This window comes from Aegilops tauschii, chromosome 3 (genome assembly GCF_002575655.3).
Source record: "Aegilops tauschii subsp. strangulata cultivar AL8/78 chromosome 3, Aet v6.0, whole genome shotgun sequence".
In the NCBI taxonomy this organism is placed as follows: domain Eukaryota; kingdom Viridiplantae; phylum Streptophyta; class Magnoliopsida; order Poales; family Poaceae; genus Aegilops; species Aegilops tauschii.
In genome coordinates this window covers 165,338,661-165,357,650 of record NC_053037.3, presented here as the reverse complement: position 1 = coordinate 165,357,650, position 18,990 = coordinate 165,338,661, and the positions used below count along the sequence as shown (strand labels likewise).

Here is an 18,990-nt window from a genome sequence, read left to right as displayed (position 1 = left end):
ACCCCTTCTAGGATGTTTCTATCCGGCATGAAAGCAGTTTGGGAATGTTGCACCACAGAATGCGCAATCTGTGTGAGCCGATTAGTCCCAACCTTGGTAAATTTTTTGAAACTAACATTGAGAAGGCAGATCGGCCTGAACTGCTCGATTCTCACAGCATCCGTTTTCTTAGGAAGCAGTGTTATTGTTTCAAAATTTAAGTGAAATAACTGAAGTTGTCCAGAGAAAAGATCGTGGAACATTGGGAGTAAATCCCCCTTAATAATGTGCCAACATCTTTTGTAAAACTCCGCCGGGAATCCATCAGGCCCGGGAGCCTTATTGTTTTTCATCTGCACAATAGCATCAAACACCTCCTTTTCCGAGAATGGGGCAACCAGAATATCATTATCGTTAGCAGTTAGTTGAGGCACATCCTCAATCCTGGACTCATCAAGGGATACACAACTATCCTCCGGAGGTCCAAATAACTGCTTATAATACTCGGTGATGTAAATTTTCAGGTTGTCCTGCCCTACAATCGTTCCTTCATCTTGCTCAAGCTGAAATATTCTCTTCTTTCTGTGCTTGCCATTAGCAATCAAGTGAAAGAATTGAGTGTTGGGTCCCCCTGGACCACTGTACGAACCTTAGCCCGCAACGCCCACTTCAATTCTTCTTCGCGGAGAAGTTCTTTCAACCTCATCTCCGCATCCAGCTTAATCTGGAACTCAGCAGGTTGCAAAATCGTGGATTCGGCTTTTATATCTAGGGACTGAATTAGAGAAAGGAGCCTATCCTTTTCAATCTTATAAATCCCACTAAGGTGTTTAGCCCATCCCCGTAAGAAACTTCTCAAATGCCTGATCTTATTCTGCCAACGCTCGACAGAAGTCGTACCTCCTGTATCTTTAGCCCATTCCCTGGCAATCAGATCCAAGAAACCTTCTCGTTCAAACCATGCAAGTTCGAAAGAAAAGGTGTTTTTGTTTCCCATGTGGTTTGGCTCACCTGAATCCACGAATAAAGGTGTGTGATCCGAGATTCCACGCGAGAGAGCCTGAACCGTTACGAGAGGGAACTTCTGTTCCCACTCGACGCTCGCGAGGACTCGATCCAACTTCTCATATGTCGGATTTGGCAAAGCGTTGGCCCAGGTAAATTTTCTACCAGAAAGCTCTATCTCTCTCAGATCCAAGCTTTCAATAATGGTGTTAAACATAAACGACCATCTGCCGTCAAAATTATCGTTATTCTTTTCCTCTCTCCTCCTAATGATGTTGAAGTCACCCCCAACCAAAATTGGGAGCTGCTCGGATCCGCAAATTCGAACCAAGTCCGCCAAAAACTCTTGTTTAAGCTCGGGTTGTGCGGCACCATAAACCGCCACCAGAGCCCAGTTAAACCCATCAGCTTTGGACCTGACCCAAAATTTAACCGCGAAGTCACGCACTACACTTCGGACTTCTAGTGAATCGCATCTCACTCCAAGCAAGATCCCACCCGATCTTCCTCGCGGAGGAAGGCAATGCCAATCAAAATCGACACCCCCCGATAAAGTGTTGAGAAACTATGGCACAAAATTATCCCTACCAGTTTCTGAGAGAGCAATGAAATCTAATCGATGCTCAAGAGTCGCCTCAGCAAGAAATCTTCTTTTAGCCAAGTCCTTCAGACCTCTGCTATTCCAAAAGATCCCTTTCATATGTCATCATGAAATTTTTTGGCCGTCCGAATCCTATCACTCCTACAAACCGCGGAAGCGGGATAAACCTTCCGCTTCCACTTACGCTTGGGTTTACTATGGTCCTCCATCCGGTCCTCATAACCGGGCTCAGTGGGTCTAGTCACTGCATCCTCTAGAATAACATCCTCCTCCTCGGATTCAATAGTGGATGGTGTAAGATCCGCACAAAAATTATCGAGCACTCTTACCCCCAACGCATCAATCTCAGCATCATTCATAGGTCTTATTGCTGCTAGGTTTCGAATTGTTTCTAAAGCGCGCTCCGCTTCCAAATCAAGGAGATCATTAACCGAGTTGGAAATTTCACTATTAGTACTCCCTAGCGAAACTCCTAATTGGTTGGCATTATTTATAATCTCATCTTTAGAAAAATGCAAAATAGAATTAGACATGTTGACGGACATACCAGTAGTGACCTCAATGTCACGGAGCTTGGCCGCCCTCATAGCGCACCTCTGCTGCATGTCATCAACCTCCGGGTGGTCCTGGAGACGAGAACTCATCCGTCGCCCCGCAGAGACCGGGTCGGGGATCCCACCAAACGCAATGACCTCCTCCCGAGTAGTGCCTTGCGCTGAAAAATCAGCCAAAGAACCCGGAGGAGGCAGCGGAGGGCTCCCAAGGCCCACGGAGGGAAAACCGGGGGAGGGAGGCGCGGGCGCCGCCTGCCCGAACACTCCCCCCGCCCCAATCCTCAGGCCTGAGGGCGTCGTCGTCCCGACAGCTGAAGTAGAAGGAAGGGTCGAGGCCACCTGCCCCAGACCCCCACCCAGCACCACTAGAGAAGTGGCCTCTCTAGCCGCCGCCGTAGGAGAAGGAACCGGGACCAGCAGACCCAGATGGCCTCCCCCAAGCTCGTCCGTCGTCGGCGTCGCCGGCGCCAAGATAGGAGGAGAAGAAGTCGAGGCCACCTGCCCCGGACTCCCCTCCTAGGCACATCCTCCGAAGAAGACGACATCTCCTGGCCCGTGACCACAGGGGGAGCGGGGGAGAGCGAAACCACCTGAGGCTCCACCTCCCCACCCCCCTCCAAGGTCGTCGCCGAGTGCGTCCTCGCCAAGCCTCCCACCACGGGGCTATCAGCATCATCAATATCCAGCACCGGAAGCGAGCACTCAAAGACATCATCATAATCCACCCGGTCGCTCCAAAGTCTAGGAGGGGCAGACGCTGGCTCAAAGGACCCAAACCGCAAAGTACTCATCGGCACCGACGGAGATGGGGCCGGCTTTACCCTGGGCCCATCCCCGGGCAACTGAGCAACAGGTCCGGTCCGTTGGACCTCTCTCGTCCAGCCTCATCAGTCGGTTCCTCACTAGCACCCGCGTTGTCGTCGCCCTCGTGCATATCCACATCAGCCCCATTAACCGCCTCAGCAAACAACTCTGCATCCTCAAACTCAATCTCTAGAGGAAACACCTCTCCCCTATAAGTCCAGTTTACCACATCCGGGACGAACTCAATGTCCAAAACACTCACTAGAAGTCGGGCCACCCCATGAGCGCGGGTGAACGCCATATCCACTTTCTCAGTTTTGCCAACCATAATACCCAGACTAGCCACAACTCGAGCATCCATCAAAGACTCAGAGGGAGCCCCGGAAAACCGCAACCATACCTGAGTGAGGGGCTTTCCCTTAGGCTCCACTTTCTTCCACTCGTGAAACTCTAGAATACATTTAGTACCAGGGACCTTGCATAACCCAAAGCTCAGCAACCGCTGCAAATCCTCCACCGTTGGGAAGTCAACCCTGAACACACTGTCCTCGATATGGATAAGCTCCCACTGAAAATCACCTGGAGCCAGTTCCTGAAGTCTCTGCACAATCCGAGCCTCAGAAACCGCTCCCTGGGTAGCTTTCACAATTCCAGTAGTCAAGCTCTGCGTCTCCGCTGGAATCTCTCTCGCAACTGGGGACTCAAAGAACATCAGCTCAGCACAGTATACTCCGTACATTGTAAGAGCCGAAGCCTGATCACGCAGAAGCGGGCAATCCCCCGTGGCATGTGCTGGCTTACCACACGTATCGCACAACTCCGCCACGCACTCAGCAATGAAGTGACCCTTCTCACCACATCGATAGCATAGCATCTTCTCCTTCTTACGCGCCCACTTGGACGCCCTCTCAGACTCTGTCCTGTCGCCAGCGTCAGCTGAAGCACCAGTCCCAGGAACTTCCGCGTTGGCCAAAGCCGTCACTACCTCCATTGCCTGGCTAGGCAGTACGGTCGCCTGAACAGGATCGGCCGCTACATTAGTAGCCTGATGGTCCACAACGGCCGGTGGCGGAGGCTGTCTGCGGTATCGACCACGACCACCACGGTGACCACGGTAGTCACCTCTCTGCCGGTAGTCCGGTCCTGAAGCTCCCTCGACAAAACCGCCCGGAGGGCCTAGAAACGGCCTCTCAGCAGAACCATTACTCTGCCAAGCATAACCACGACCACCTCCCGTAGATGACGATCCACGGTGTTGACCATCCCCATAAGCATCATAGCCATCGCCCCCCCCCCCACTGTCCCCGGGGCGGATCTTTAGACTCTCCAGCCCCCACGTTCTGTCTCGTCTGCGTTGGGCCCGAGCGCTTTTGCGTCGGCCTCGCGACGTAGTGAGGCGGCGGCGCGCCACGAGGCTGCACGCCGGCAGAAGTGGCCTGGACAATCGGCGGTGAGCCATTGGCTTGGACAACCGACCGAGGGCCATTGGCAGAAGCATGCACCGGCGGCCTCGGCGGAGCAGCTCCACGCCCTACAGCCGTAGAAGACGGTGGACTCGGCGGAGCAGCGCCGCGCCCCACAGCCGTAGGTACCGCCAAAGCCGGCGGCGGCGGCCGAAGTCCCAGAGCGCCACGACCGGCCGCCGGAATCGCACCCGCCACCAGCGCCAGTCGCGGGCCGGGCGGGTTGCCACGCCCTGCAGCAGCCGCAGGTCGCACCCCCGGCGGCGCGCCACGCCCTGCCGGCAGGACCGGCCGCTGCCCTAGCGGACCGCCACCACGTCCAGCCGGCGGCGCCCCGGCCCCCACATGGTTCTTCAGATCGGCGGAAGGAGCACTCCCCGCCCAGCCATGGCGAGAGGAGGAATACGGGTTGCACGGCCAGGTCCGCACCGAGGAAAACCAGGCACCACCGTACGCTTGGCAATCCTAGGCGGCGGCAGGGTAGATCGATCACGACGATCTTCGACCCTGCATGGCTCGATATGCAAAGGAGGCGCGTCGAGGCTCTCCCGGGCCACATACCCAGTCGAAGCCAGTCCACAAAGCCCCTCCTCAGCTCCCCCATGTTGGGCCTCATACCCATGCACGGGCTCACAGCCGGCCCGCTCATCGACAGCCCCTTCTCGGCCCAAAATGAAATTCAAACGAGCAACCCTAGCCGCCCGGATCTCAGCCGCCGTTCGGATCTCCGGCGCCGGCGGCGCTGGCTCCGATCTCCCCTTCCTCTTCTTTTTCTTACGGACAACCCGAGTCCAAGCATCTTGCGGGAAAAAATCTGACAAAGTTAGGGGTTGGATGCATACCTTAGGTAGAGGCCCTTTCCAAGGTCGGACCGCCGTCGCCGCCGTCCTCCGGTGAATGATCCGGCGAACAACCTCCACCCTATCCTCTGAACGCAGCCCGATCCGCGCCGGATCATCGCCCGGCACAATGTCGTCGACCAACGCGGCCACCTCTTCCTCCGAGTACCCAGGGCTGAAGGCCTCGCGGATCACGTCGGATGGCGTCGGTGAGTAGTCGGCCGGCGATCTGCCGGCGGGATCCCCGTCGTCGTCCTCCTCGTCTTCTGAGCCCGCGAGAACCCAGAATCGCCCCCCTACACGCCTCGCTGAAGGGTCCGCAGGGAAAAGACGGACAGCGGCGCCTCTCGATTGCCACTTGAGTACAGGTCTGTTTATGGGCTGTGGTGATAGAGTTGTATCCTTGACTCAAGACCGGTCCATAATGTATAGATCAAACAAATTTATATTAAAATTATCAACACCTACAATATCAAATAAATAGAGTATAACACATATTTCATGATGGGTAGATTTGGTATTGTGCACGTTGGTGTTCATTTTATAAATTTGGTCAAACTTCTGAAGGTTTTACTTGAGATAAACCTGATGTGCGAACTAAAAAGAAGCGAAGAGATAACTCCCCACATGTTCTTTTTTACAGCACCGATTTTGTCTATTTTGCTTAGAATACCACTGATGTCGTTTTTTGCGAAACTTCACAAGTGAGTAGAACACTCGATCATGTATGTTAAAAAAATAGGGACTTTTTGATTTTTTTTCTAGTATTTTTTATATTTTATTATTCATAATTGATACACGTGGAGCCATATCCCAGAATTCCGTGTGTAGCTACTAAATTATTAAAGCCTGGGCATGTTGTAAGCTAGTCCATTCTCAAACATTACTTGCCAAAAAATTATCCCAAAACTAAGAGCATTTCTAATCCATCCTCAAATCTTAGTTACAAAAAAAAACAATCTCTAAAATTTAATTCCCCACAAAATCTTCGGTATTAGGAGGTTGCCTTCTAACTAAGAGCGACAATACAAAACTTAGGCGACAAAAACTATCTTCGGTATTGGGAGAGTGCCTTCTAACCCATCCCCAAAACACAACTCCCAATACAAAAATTTAGCTATTTGTCTCATCATTTTTCATGGATAAAGTTCATTTCAACTTCACTTCTACAACATACTTAGTCAAATCTTGATGTTTCAAAAGCATAGATGTCAATAATTTGATTCAAATTCAAACCACATACGGGTAAGAATTCTACCAACTCATCAAGAGATACATGCATCCTTGCATAGCATATTGCCACATCCTCCTCATCTTCTAATTGCTCAACCTTCCAGGTTGTTGGTGTATCGAACTCGACCACATCTTCATCCACTTGTTCCTCCACTTTGGGCCATCATCTCCCATTGAGAAGTCAATGCCTTCTAGGCCAATTTGATCTTCATTCAACTTTGCCATGAACTCTTGCACTTTCAGGTCATTTTGCACAATTTTACAGTGCACAACTTAAACCTCACACTCATAGCATCATGCTTTTGAGAAATCTTTTATAGCAAATCATCAAGTTATCTTCCCATGCTTCCCACAAAAAGAAAGGTTATTATACCATGTATTATCCATTTTGTTGCGCAATTTGCCCGATTAGAATTTCACCGGAGTCGCCGCCCGAGTTCACACGCTTACGCGTTCAATTGTGATTGCCGCCCGCCTGAATTGCATGCAGCCAAGCCGCGACCATCTCTTCACCTCTTAAAAAAAAGGCAAAAGATTTTCAATTTCATTGATTAAGAAAGAAATTTTTAGACAAGAGCTGCAAAGCGGCAATATAAAAGATCTCCCCTCGTGGCATTACAATGCTCAAATGCTTCGCGCCAATTGGATAGGAGTAGCGACAGTTGTCGCCTAGACGGTGGCTTCAGACTTACTGCTGTATTTTTTTGTAAAGTCTTTTATGAATAATTAATAAAATGGCTGCATGCATCACTCAGATGCAGAGGCCGGTAATCCTCCTTCTCAAAAAAAAACCAAAGAGACATCTCCTAATTAATCTTGCTAATAATAACCATGAAAGGAACAAGAAAGATTCCAGTATTAGGTTTCCCACCATATCCCCCGAAAACATGAGCATCATCAAAGAGGCAAACGCCTTTGGAGATCTGAGACGAGTCTGAAGATTATCTCTTCACCTTTCTCTCGCCGCATGCAGTCGTTGTCTCGCGCTCCCGGTCTCGACCAGACAAACAAGCCTAATGTGGCTACCAAGCAAAATCTTTTCCATTTTACCAACGCAAAACATTTTGCGTGCCTTTTGTCAGTTCCGTCGAAGCCACGCACTTGTCGAACGGAACGTAGCGGTTCTTAAGTTCTTAACCCTACCCATCAAATTTGCTACTAGTTGCAGTAGTCAGTCGGCCACTCCCGCGGTTAGTTAATCAGAAGTGGCAAGGAAAAAAGACGAGCGTGCATGTATGCCGTGCAAGTCTCACCCTTGCCCGCCGGCTCGTACTTGAGCATTGGCTTGCTTGGCCGCGCCGGTCTCCCCCGGCGTTCCCAACCACACATTCTTCTCCGTCGGACCGCAACTCACGCAGCAGCGGATAGGGCCGGCAACGCCGTGAGCCACGCGACGCGAGCGAAACAGACGTACGAGAACCCGCGACGGGGTGGGGTGAGATCGGCACGGCACGCCCCGCCCCGCCCAGGTGGCCAGATCGGCACGAGCGGCCGCGCGACGCCAACCCCGGCGCTTGTCGGCACCCGGCCCGCGCCGCGCCACGCCGAAGGTTCCCAGGCCCAGGCGCGAGAAAGAAAGGAACAAACGCCTTGATGGTTTGAAAAGAAGAAAGTCCGTGTTTCTTGGCCCCGATCGTTTTCCATTTGCGAGCAGGAGGAGCAGTTTTCGTTCGTCTGGAACTTTCTAAGCCGGTACATTCGTCGCTTTCCCGTTGGATCATCATGTGCCGAGTTGTGACCAAATGGGGGATGAGTGGCGACTGGAATTGGCATTGGAGCTGGAGGGAAGGGGAGATGTTCCTCGTTCCGAGATCACCGTTCCTTCCTTCCTTCCAACTATCCAACCCAAGTACAGTCAAGTTCAACACAAACAAAATACGGGTCAATACTACTACTCAAAAAATATACTCCTTCCGTAAAGAAATTTAAAAGTGTTTAGGTCACTACTTTAATGACCTAAACATTTTTATATATTTTTTACAAAGGAACTACTATGTAGAGTACGTAACGACTCCTAATGATCTAAACATTCTTAACATTCTTATATTTCTTTAAAGAGGAAGTACTACGTGACTCTGCATGAGTATGTTCTGGCAAGGCAACTGCCGGCTCACCTACTCATGTGAGCAGTTAATACAACTTGGTGCTCCATTTTAGCATCGGTCTGAGATTATCTCCTACAGCTCAACCTCTTTTTTCGCTCATAAGTTGTTGAGACGTAGCATAGACGAGAACCACATGAGGCAATAACGATATAAGAGATGATGCTACTTTGAGGAGTTACTTTGAGACAGCTTGCTGATGGTGCTTTTCTATAATCTGAGCCTTCATGTTAATCTGTTATACACACACTTTGCTGATGGATCGATCTTAGAGAAAGGCAGCATCCGAGCATTCTGATCACGACATGTGTCCGCTTGGCGTCCCGGCTCGGACAAAAGAATCATGTAATGCTATCGCTGTGCAAACGAACGAAACGAAAGGAACTACGTATCATCATCATCATCATCTATCACCTCAGTCCAACGGCCAGGAGAGCCCCGAGCACGAGCAGCTTCACCGGCAGCAGGAACAGCGCCAGCAGCCGGGCGTGCTGCTGGGCCTGCCTCGCCGCCTGCTTCCCTCCCCGCGCCACCGCGTCCGCCAGCTCGCCCCAGCCGCCAATGCCGGTGGCCAGCACGCCGTGCACGGCCAGCGGCCACCACAGGAGGAGCTGCCACCGCTCGCGCTCCGCCTCCCGGAGGCGCCGCACCTCCTTGCGCACCACGCCGCGGACCGACCGCAGGTACGAGTTCACGTCGTGGTCGCGGTACACCGTGCCCTTGGGGCCGTAGGCGCCGCTGTCCTTGAGGATCTCCAACGGGTGTGGGGAGTTGAAGAAGGCTGACACGGCGGATTGGAGCAGTTTCAGGGAGATGCCTGCCGAATCGCCCAGGTAGTAGATGCCACTGTCCTGTGGGAGAAGGTGGTGGTGCGGGGACAGCCTCTTGTCCGGCTGCAAGATGAGGACTTCCCCCATTGGGGCATACAAGAGTTTCTGCAGTGAATTACAGAGAAGGGATTACAGCCATTATTATTGGTTAAGACTTAAGAGTGTGGTTGCAGGACATGCATTGATCCTATGTATATTTTCAATGCTTATTCAGAAAAAAAAAGGCATCAACCAATTACTACGATTTTTACAAGATGCATGTTTTAGTCCTATATAATATAGTTACAGTGAGAAAATCAACAAAGAAGATATGGCAGATAATCCAACCGATCAATGTGCTTATCTATTGTTTTCCATGTCAGAAATCAAACCTACCCTCATAAGTCGTTGCAACAACAAAATGGCTATCATGGACCTTGATTATCTAGTAAATGAAATATCTATCACATAGGTTAAAAAAAACTAATTTACCATTTGTGTTACAAAATAAAGAGGTCACCAGACACGAGCGTACCTGGTTTGTAAGGCATGGGTGACTGCGGAAATTTCCATTGGCGAGCTTCAGAATGTTGGCGACATGGTCAGGATAATTGCACGAAAATACTCGAGGAACAATATCCCGATGCATTGTGATTGATTGCACATGACTCTTCGGCAGCCCGAGTTTACGGAGTAAGTGGTCACCGCCACACATGATGCATGGGGCACCGAATGTTATAACAGGCAACAATGATGCAGCAGGTGCCTCTCCTCTCATCAGCAACATTAGATTCACAAGCAAAGCCAAACTCCCACCAAGAGAATGGCCAGTGAATCGTAATTCTGCGGATTTACCATAATTTCTCAAGTGTGATCTGACATATGGCAGCATTTGGTGATACATCCCTTTGGCAGCTTCGTATATTCCCCTGTGAACAAGTACATCGAGTCCCTGGAGCGCATAAGAAATGCCAAGAGATTACATAAATGTGACAGCTGTTCCTTTCAACATATAGTACAAATGCAAACGTTTACGCATCACTGAATTTGCTTGATGTGTCCATGATGCATAACTAAATGAAGCTACAGAAGAAGTTAAAATGATTGAATACCGGCATACCTCAAATTTGACTGGTTCAAATAGTAGGTTGGCCTGCCAAGAAGCGATCGTCTCCGAGCCCTGCCAGTAAAATAAGCAAGTCATGATCGAGCAAAACAAGTGGCAGGATCAACTAACATGCTAAAGACACACACACGGAGACATGAGATATTAGGGAGGAGCTCTACCTGAACTACGAAGTATCTTGTGCTGCCTTGATCATCATCGCAAATAAACCATTCAGAGGGACATGACCTTGAAGAATTTAGATCATCTGCAACAGCTTGTCTTGTTTCTTCCTTGGCAGCAACCATGGAAGTTACTGAATTTGTTGTGGCCACAAATGAGGCTTCGTCCAAGGTTAAACCTTCACCATTCTCACCACTCACAATGGCCATGATGGTTGTTGGATCATTCTTACCATTAGTCCTGGAACCAAAGGGATTGATGCCCATGGCCCGGGAATGTAAATATGAGGCAGCAGATGACATGACTTGGTATGCACCAAAAGGGTTTATCGCCAGGCCATTTCCTTCTTCCTCCTTGCTGCCCAACGCAGCGGCAGCATTCTTGACAACTCGAGGTTTTTTATCTGGAGATTCACCTTTCTCAGTGCTCTGCTCCTGCTTCCTATCAGGATTAGCTCTGTCCTTCTCTTGCACTGATGTTGTCACAAACTGTAAACTGTACCGGCGGAGACATTTTGGCTGACTTGGTCGAGGAGGAACCAAAAAATGCAGTGTTAGGAAAACTTGAATTGGGTACCAAAATTTTCTACTCCATCAAAATGTATATAATAAATTAGATAAAGGAACAATGAAGTAACTGGTGTAACTAATACTGAATCGGAGGGAGAGATGGAACAGAATTTGCAGGTACAGTAAAGGCCAAAATAGACCTGAATCTAGCTTTGCATTCCTAAAAATACCACTGCCTGCTGTACCGAAATGAGGTATAATGTTCACGTACAGGAAACTCATCAGGGTTGACCGGCCGTGATTGTTAAACAGGGAACGTGCATGTATGTAACTGGCACTGCTGCTGCAAGCAATGATCGTACCTGAATTTTGGGGATCATGTAGGCGATGTTGCAGAGGTAGGACATCCTGGAGTACTCCTTGGCGTCCTCGATGGACACCTTCCGGAGGAGCCTCGAGAAGGACGCGCGGTCGAACACCTCGCCGCCGCCCTCGTCCGCCCCGACGGCGCAGCCTTCCTCGTCGTCCCCGCCGTCGCACGACGCGCACCTCTCGGCCCCGGACACGTCCGGCGCCTCGTCTTCCTGCCCTCCGCGTCCCCGGCCACCGCCGGCCGCCTCGGCGTCCGCCTGATCCGCCCACCTTGGTTGCACCCGCAGCATCTGCAGCACCCAGTTGCCCTGCCTCCGGTCCTCCGCGTTGGGCCTCGTCCCAGCCTCCTCGCCGCGAACCTCTCCGCTCGCGCCGGCGCCCGGCCTCTCGCCGCGCGGCCACAGGCGCGGCATGGCGGCGCGCGTCTGCTGATTGCCCTGCCTCCGCTCCTCCGCGTCGGGCCTCGTCCCCGCCTCATCGCCGCGAACCTCTCCGCTCGCGCCGGCGCCCCGCCTCTCGCCGCGCGGCCACAGGCGCGGCATGGCGGCGCGCGTCTGCTGCTGCTGCCGCTGCGCCGGCGGCGGCGCCACTGGGGGCTGCGGCGGCGTGGCGGGCCGGACGGCGCCCAGAAACCTCAGCGCGTCCATGGCGTGCGGCGCACCTAACTCCAAACCTCCTCTATTCCCCACCCCGATTCCTTGGGCTCCGAGGCGCGCGGCGGCTGAGCCTTCTGCGGCGGGTCCGTATCACGGCGCACGAGTTAGTCGTTACTCGTTAGGAATAGCGTGGTTGGCGCAGGAGAGGCGGCAACGAGAGAGAGAGAGAGATGGAGGCATGGGCGGAGGAGAGGCCCTATATACGTGGAGCGCGGTGGGGAGGGGGTCGTGGAGCCATGGAGGTCGGAGGAGAAGAGAGGATTGTTTGTGGGGAAGGGAGACAGAGAGATGGGATGGGAGGGAAGGAAAAATCTCTCTGCTTGCGTGCTCGCGCTCGGCGATCTCTTGGCAGCTTGCGGCGGTGTTGTTTTCGTTTGAATTTGTAGGCGTTTCTCCTACTGTTTCTACCCATCTACCGTGGATGCACGCGTTGGTCCGCTGGTTTTTTGGATGTTTGAATCGTTTTATATACATGAATGAATGATGACTCGATGAATAGTTGTAGTACAATTTTCCGTTGTCTATTTTGACTAGATAAAGGATTATTTCTTCTGTAAAAAAAAAGATAAAGGATGATTCCTTTTCCTACCAGGTATGGATATTGAAACAAAAGGTTGGAGTGAAAGTATAGACCACACCGACGGTGGACGTCTCGGGCCTAACCAGAGAAGAACACGGCAAAGCAAACAAATACGTACGGTATAATTTGAACTAAAACCACAACATTAACTTTGAATCAGAGGAATTAGTTACTACCTTGATTTAACCCAACCACATCAGAGTAATAACATCGCAAGGTAATCATGACACTAATTTTTTTCAAGAAAAAATAAGACACAGATTCATTTTGTGACAAGCTGAATTCTACTCCCTCCGTTCCTAAATATTTGTCTTTTTAGTGATTTCAAATGGACTACCACATACGAATATATATAGACATATTTTAGAGTGTAGATTCACTCATTTTGCTGCGTATGTAGTCACTTGTTGAAATCTTTAGAAAGACAAATATTTAGGAACAGAGGGAGTATAAGATTTTCTCAAAAGGTACGATGTACTTTACGGATTTGCTAATTCTAGATGAGAATTAGCAGTCTCATCTAATTCCTGCCCCTATTTGATTTTACCAGAAGATTTGTGCGAACTTTTTCCCTTGATTTACTTTTCTAGAGGAGACTTAGTTAATTTTGATCTAAATGAGAGCTAGCCACACCCTATACTTTATTAAGAATCTAGTATAATTGTTCGTAGAAATGGAGTGTATACCATAATTTTGTTCATCTCGTTTCATTCAAAGTCAACTATGTCAGTTTGTAGACTTAGGCTCTGTTTGTTATGGCTTATATTTCAGTTTTTGCAGATTTTCCACTTTGGCTTAAAAGCATAAAATGCCCATTCATAGATGATTTTGGCTTATGAATCGATATTGTTATATGGTGGTATAAGCCAAAAGCTCACATTTACTACGCCGAATACTTAGTACTTGTCAACTGAGTCTCTCCCAATTTCATCATGTTTTTCTAAGAACTAGAAACAAAAAACTTCACTAATAATAAATATAATTGTAAAAAATTAAAAGTGTTTTAATAGTTGAGAGTATAAGGTAGGTGAACCTCTTGGATGGATGTGGTGATTGCTTATAAAGCGAGGCGACAACTTGTTTCGAGAAGAGTGAGAGTAAGGTAGAAAACGAGTAGGTGTAGCAGTATGCAATATTACTATGGCGAGTTATCAAAACATCTTTATTCACGTGCATGTGAGTACGCAAAATATGTCATCATGTGAAACTAAGCTATGAATGGTGCTTGGCCAGAATCATAATAAGTGAATACATTTGATCCTGCGAACCCTTCACTGTAACAAAAATGTTAATATTGCACATTTTGGTCCTTATTAACCAGATTGATGTGTTTCATTTTCATTTTGTGTTTTTCTTTGCTTTTTAGTTTCTAGCTTCAAATATATCGTTACACTACTTCCAGTAGTTCTTGAGAGCCTATAAGGCATGGACAATGGTCGTTGATCGAGCTCCCTCAGAATTGAAGCAGCGATACCATCCCATAGAGTTTTCACGGAAACTACATGTACGATGCTTGGCGTCCAATCTTTAGTATGTTGAGTGATCCGATGGTGCCCAGCACTTTGCTACACACACATGAATGGTTTGATCTGCGGTGTTGAACGAAAGGAATTGAGCATAGCTCATTTGGTTTGGTCCATGGTGGTAAAATATGTCCACATGGATTCGAGTCCTAAACTTATTGTGTTTTTTCTAAATTTATTTTAGTCTTTTTGACGTTATTATTTCAATGATATGACACCGGGGTATAGTGCCATATGTATGGCACGCTAAACGTTGCAAAGATAAATAAATCAATAGCACACAAAGAAACAAAAAGGCTTTGCACTTTCATCTTTTTTTCTATACTTTTGCACTTTCATCTTGTTACTCTTTATACCCGATTTCTCTTTAAAGAAGAAACTGCAGGCTGATTTTTCTTACTAATTGGAAGCTTGAAATTTAACCGAATCCCAATTAGGATATGTGTCAAACTTAAACACGGATACATCATATCGAATAATGATACAGGTGCAACAAAAGTGGCGGAGCCAGCTATTTGGCAAGTTTTGGTGTCCACCTTTGCCAAATATACCAAGTATGTACACATATACACGACCTATTTCTGGTTTTCTTTTTGCGGAAAACATCTTTCATGTCACATGTATATATATGTCTAGTATACTAGCTACATTGTATTGTGTCTCATGAACTTCTACATATACCTAAAATATGTTCCTGCCTTCGGCATTGTACATAATTGAGATGGACTTAATGTCAACTATTTAGGTGGATCGAGCAAGTAATACACTGTATCAAATGCTGAGGTGTTATAACCATCGAACTGTTAGGACGTAGTGTATATCGAAGAATGTCACCATGTTTCATGACACGTTTGGCTTAGCTATGGCCGGTATATAATCATGCAGTAGATGCTACGGGATCCGTCTATGTCCGGGTCGAGGACCCTCTGATTTCCTTGTAACAAGGTAACGTGGTTTGTGGGAAAAACTCGAATTATATATTAAAGTAAAGAATATAGAGATTCGAAGTCCAAATGCGTGGCTCAGCCATTGGATAGGAGACACGTTTCATCGGAGATATTTGCGTGGCGAGCAAACGCCGCTGACAGTGACACGGCGGCATGCAAAGCCGGCCGGCGACGGATCCGTTCCACAGGCTACCAGGACCAGGGAGGAGCGGAACATCGGCGAAGCCTGCTTGCGTGGACGCGTTACCCTGTGGACGCGTCGGCACGTCAGCTGATGAGAGCTCGGCATCCTCACTTATGGCCACACGTGGGCGGACTGAGATCCAGTGCCTTTATCAAGTGAAGTCATGCTGCAACTTTACCCTTCTAATCTTCATCCAATCCACATCCTACGGTCCAGATCACACAAGGGGAAAGGCTCTCAACACTTAGCAGTTTTCAGCATAGTTTTTGTGTAGATGATTACTCAACATTGACACTTATTGCTGTAGCATTCGGACATTATGCGCTGCAGCCTTTTAATATCAAGTTCTACTGGATTTAGTGTCAACTGCAATTGATTTATTCCACTTTGATTGCATAATGCACTACTGTATAACCAAACCAAATTTTGTTTTATAGTCTGCTCATGAGTATCTGCAGTTCTTTATTTTTTGGGTTTCAATCTGTTCAAATAAAATTGAGTTCAAGTGCCACTGCATCGTTGTTTGCAGCTTATTGATGTTTGCTGCTATCCTGAAAACTGCTAAGTGTTGAGAGCCTTTCCCCTTGTGTGATCTGGACCGTAGGATGTGGATTGGATGGAGATTAGCAGGGTAAAGTTGCAGCATGACTTCACTTGATAAAGGCACTGGATCTCAGTCCCACGTGGGCGCGTCCAGCCAGACTCGCTCGGAACTCTCTCTCTCTTTTTCCCTTTTTGAGGAAACTCGCCGGGAAGTCGGGAACCGAGCCGGGGCAAGCAAAACGGGCTGCAGATGCGCTTCGGCCTGGCTCACTTGCTCGCTACGAGATCACCGGCCCAAACTACACTATTTTTGTCCCAGAAATTTAGTGGGGTCGTCTAAAAGAAAATTAATGACGAAGGGAGCGACTAACCAAGGAACGCTCGTTCTCGGCCTCCCCAAGGGTCACTTGGCGATGGGCTGTGGTGCGCTCTCAGCCGCCGCCATATGTCGCGCTCTGAGCGCTTCCTTCGGATTTAGTTTTCTTATTTTATTTTTTCACACGGGTTTTCGGTTTTTTAGATGGGGTTTTCTTCTTTTTTGGCTTTTTAGTTTTTCATCGGTCTTCGTTAGCTTTTAGATAAAAAATTAGGCGAAAAAATGTGTTTCTTTTTCTTTCGCGAGAAGCATGGTTCTACTTTCATGAGAGGCATGGTCGTGCTTCTCCGAAACATAAAAAACCTTATTTTTTGTTTTTTTTCTTCCGTCAGAGACACGATTTTGCTTTCGCGAGAGGCATGGTTTTTTGCTTCCACGAGAGGCACGGCCGTGCCTCTCGGAAACGAAAAAAACATGTTTTTTCGCGAGAGGCACGACCGTGCCTCTCGGAAACGAAAAAAACATGTTTTTTCGCGAGAGGCACGACCGTGCCTCTCAGAAATGGATTTTGTAAAGGGAAAAATGTGCTTCCGGTTTTTTATCTGTTTTTTCATGAAAAAAGATCGTTAAAATCTATCAACATAGGATCTCGTTTTGAAAATCTCGATGCGAGGAATCCAATGAAGAAAACGGTTCAAGATTTGGACGCACGGTTTAAGAGATAAGTCATTTTGAATAAATAGATCTAGGAAAAAAGAGAAAACTCCCAGTTTACGACAAGCGGCGCACATGAAGCACGCCACTTATCACAACCTAGAAGGTGGAAGTGATCTTTAGAAGAAGTACTCCCCAATTAGTGATTTCGGGGGATTCAGGAAGCCCCTATTCGGCGCGTTTAGCACAAAAGAAGCTTCCTGATGCCCACGCGCCATCACTCGTGGGCCGGCCCATGTACATGGCGAGAGCTCGATCACATTCATGGGTCGCTCGATCGCATTTACTGGTCAAGGTTGGGAGTTAACCAGTCAAAAGTTGTCTTTTAGAAGAAAAATAAAAAAATGCAAAAAAATAAAAGGATTGTGAATTAAAAAATGATCACGGGTTTTTAAAAAAATCATGAATTTGAAAAAATTTCATTGATCTGAAATTGAATTTGGAAAAAAGTTGATCGATTTGAAAAAATCATCAATTTGAAAAAAAAAACCATCAATTCTGCGAAAAAGTTCATCGATTTTAAGACATTTTTATGATTTTGAAAAAAGTTCATTGAACCAGGAATAAGAAAAAAGAAGAAAAGGAAAAAAATAAAGAAGAAAAGAAGTAAAAAGATGCAAGTAATCACTTTGGGTTAGTTGGCGGTGTGGTCGCCTGCTGCGCACGTTGATGTAGGAGGTCGCAGGTTTGATTCACTCCACGAGTCTTTTTTGTGGATTGAAAAAAAAAGGAAAAAAGTTAGATGGGCCGACCCAACGCGGGAGTGGGTGTGTACGCCCGTTTGTAAAGACACAGTAAAAAGCGCCTGAAGCGCGAAATAGAAAATTTCGGGATTCAAGGGATGCCCGCTACGGGTGAATCTGGAATAGCATCAAGGGGTGCGCTCAGTAGTCGCCATGTGCCGCGCGGTGGGCACACTACAGGAACATGTTTTTTTCTTTCTTTTTTTCGCATGTTTTTTTTGTTTGGATTTGCTTGGCTTTCTATGTTTTTTTCAAAGCAGTCATTTTTTTCAGGCGAGCATCGTCTGGAAAAGCACGGTCGTGCTTCACGGTGAAATACAGTTGTGTTTTCGAGTGAAACACAAGTGTGGTTCTCAAAAGTAAATTGAACTGCGAAGCACAACTATACTTCCACAGCTGTGCTTTTCTAAAAAAAGTGAAAAGCACATTTATACTTCACAAAAAGTGAAAAAGCATAGTTGCGTGAAGTACAATTGTGATTCCTGAAATATTTGAAAAGCACAGATATGCTTCCAGAAAAGTAAAGAAGGACAATTGTGCTTTTTTGGTTTCTGGCTTTTTGTTTCTAATTATTACTATTTTGAAAAAGGTTCATCCGAAACAATTAAAATGAGATCTATTTTCAAAGATTTTGACATGAGAAACACAACAAATAAAACGGTTCATGATTTAGACGCACGGTTGAAGAGGTAAAATTATTTGAAACAATGAATCTACAAAAAAAAATGAAACTTCAGGTAGCGACATGTGTCGCATATAGTGCACCACTTATCACCACGAGAGAATGTGAAAGTGACCTTTGCATGGGATATCCTCTATCTAGTGATTTCAAATTTATTGTGACTTGTTTAGCATAAAATCAAGGATTTTTGATAAAAACTAGCCTTTTCCTATTAGAGAACGACTCAACAGACTTTCCAGCACGACCATATGTACACCGTTGGATTTTTGGTCCAAGCATGCGCAGACGAATGATGTTGATGCATGGCCATGTCACTCAATAAGACATGAAATAAACAAGACATGAAGGCTCCATTCACCAACTCAACAAGACAACAACAATGCCAGATTTCACATAGTTTCTCCCTAGCAACTAATGATCACCAATCATCTACATAATTTAGCCACATACAACTAACTGTTTTAGAGGGTGACATCTGAACAACACACATTAATTCAGACGATCAATGTACACCTAGTAATTAGTAATGAAAGTCAATTCGTTC

General features: G+C 47.5%; 1 protein-coding gene across 1 annotated transcript; it reads right to left on the bottom strand.

Annotated features, from left to right (window-relative positions):
• Nucleotides 1-8,758: 8,758 nt before the first annotated feature.
• On the bottom strand, nucleotides 8,759-12,569 carry LOC109769107 (phospholipase A1 PLIP3, chloroplastic). The gene is made up of 5 exons (XM_020327845.4): nucleotides 11,549-12,569; nucleotides 10,677-11,195; nucleotides 10,510-10,569; nucleotides 9,925-10,341; nucleotides 8,759-9,515 (listed from the first exon to the last, which is right to left on the bottom strand). The coding sequence occupies exons 1-5, from the start codon at nucleotides 12,203-12,205 to the stop codon at nucleotides 8,991-8,993; spliced, it is 2,178 nt and encodes a 725-aa protein (XP_020183434.1). The 5' UTR covers nucleotides 12,206-12,569; the 3' UTR covers nucleotides 8,759-8,990.
• Between the last annotated feature and the right edge of the window lie 6,421 nt (nucleotides 12,570-18,990).

Bases quoted from the DNA above. Each gene is read 5' to 3' on its own strand.
- LOC109769107 (XM_020327845.4), bottom strand. From the start codon at position 12,205: ATGGACGCGCTGAGGTTTCTGGGCGCCGTCCGGCCCGCCACGCCGCCG. The intron at 10,342-10,509 runs GTATGCCGGTAT...TATGCGCTCCAG, and splicing joins TTGAACCAGTCAAATTTGAG to GGACTCGATGTACTTGTTCA. The intron at 9,516-9,924 runs GTACGCTCGTGT...AATTCACTGCAG, and splicing joins ACCCATGCCTTACAAACCAG to AAACTCTTGTATGCCCCAAT.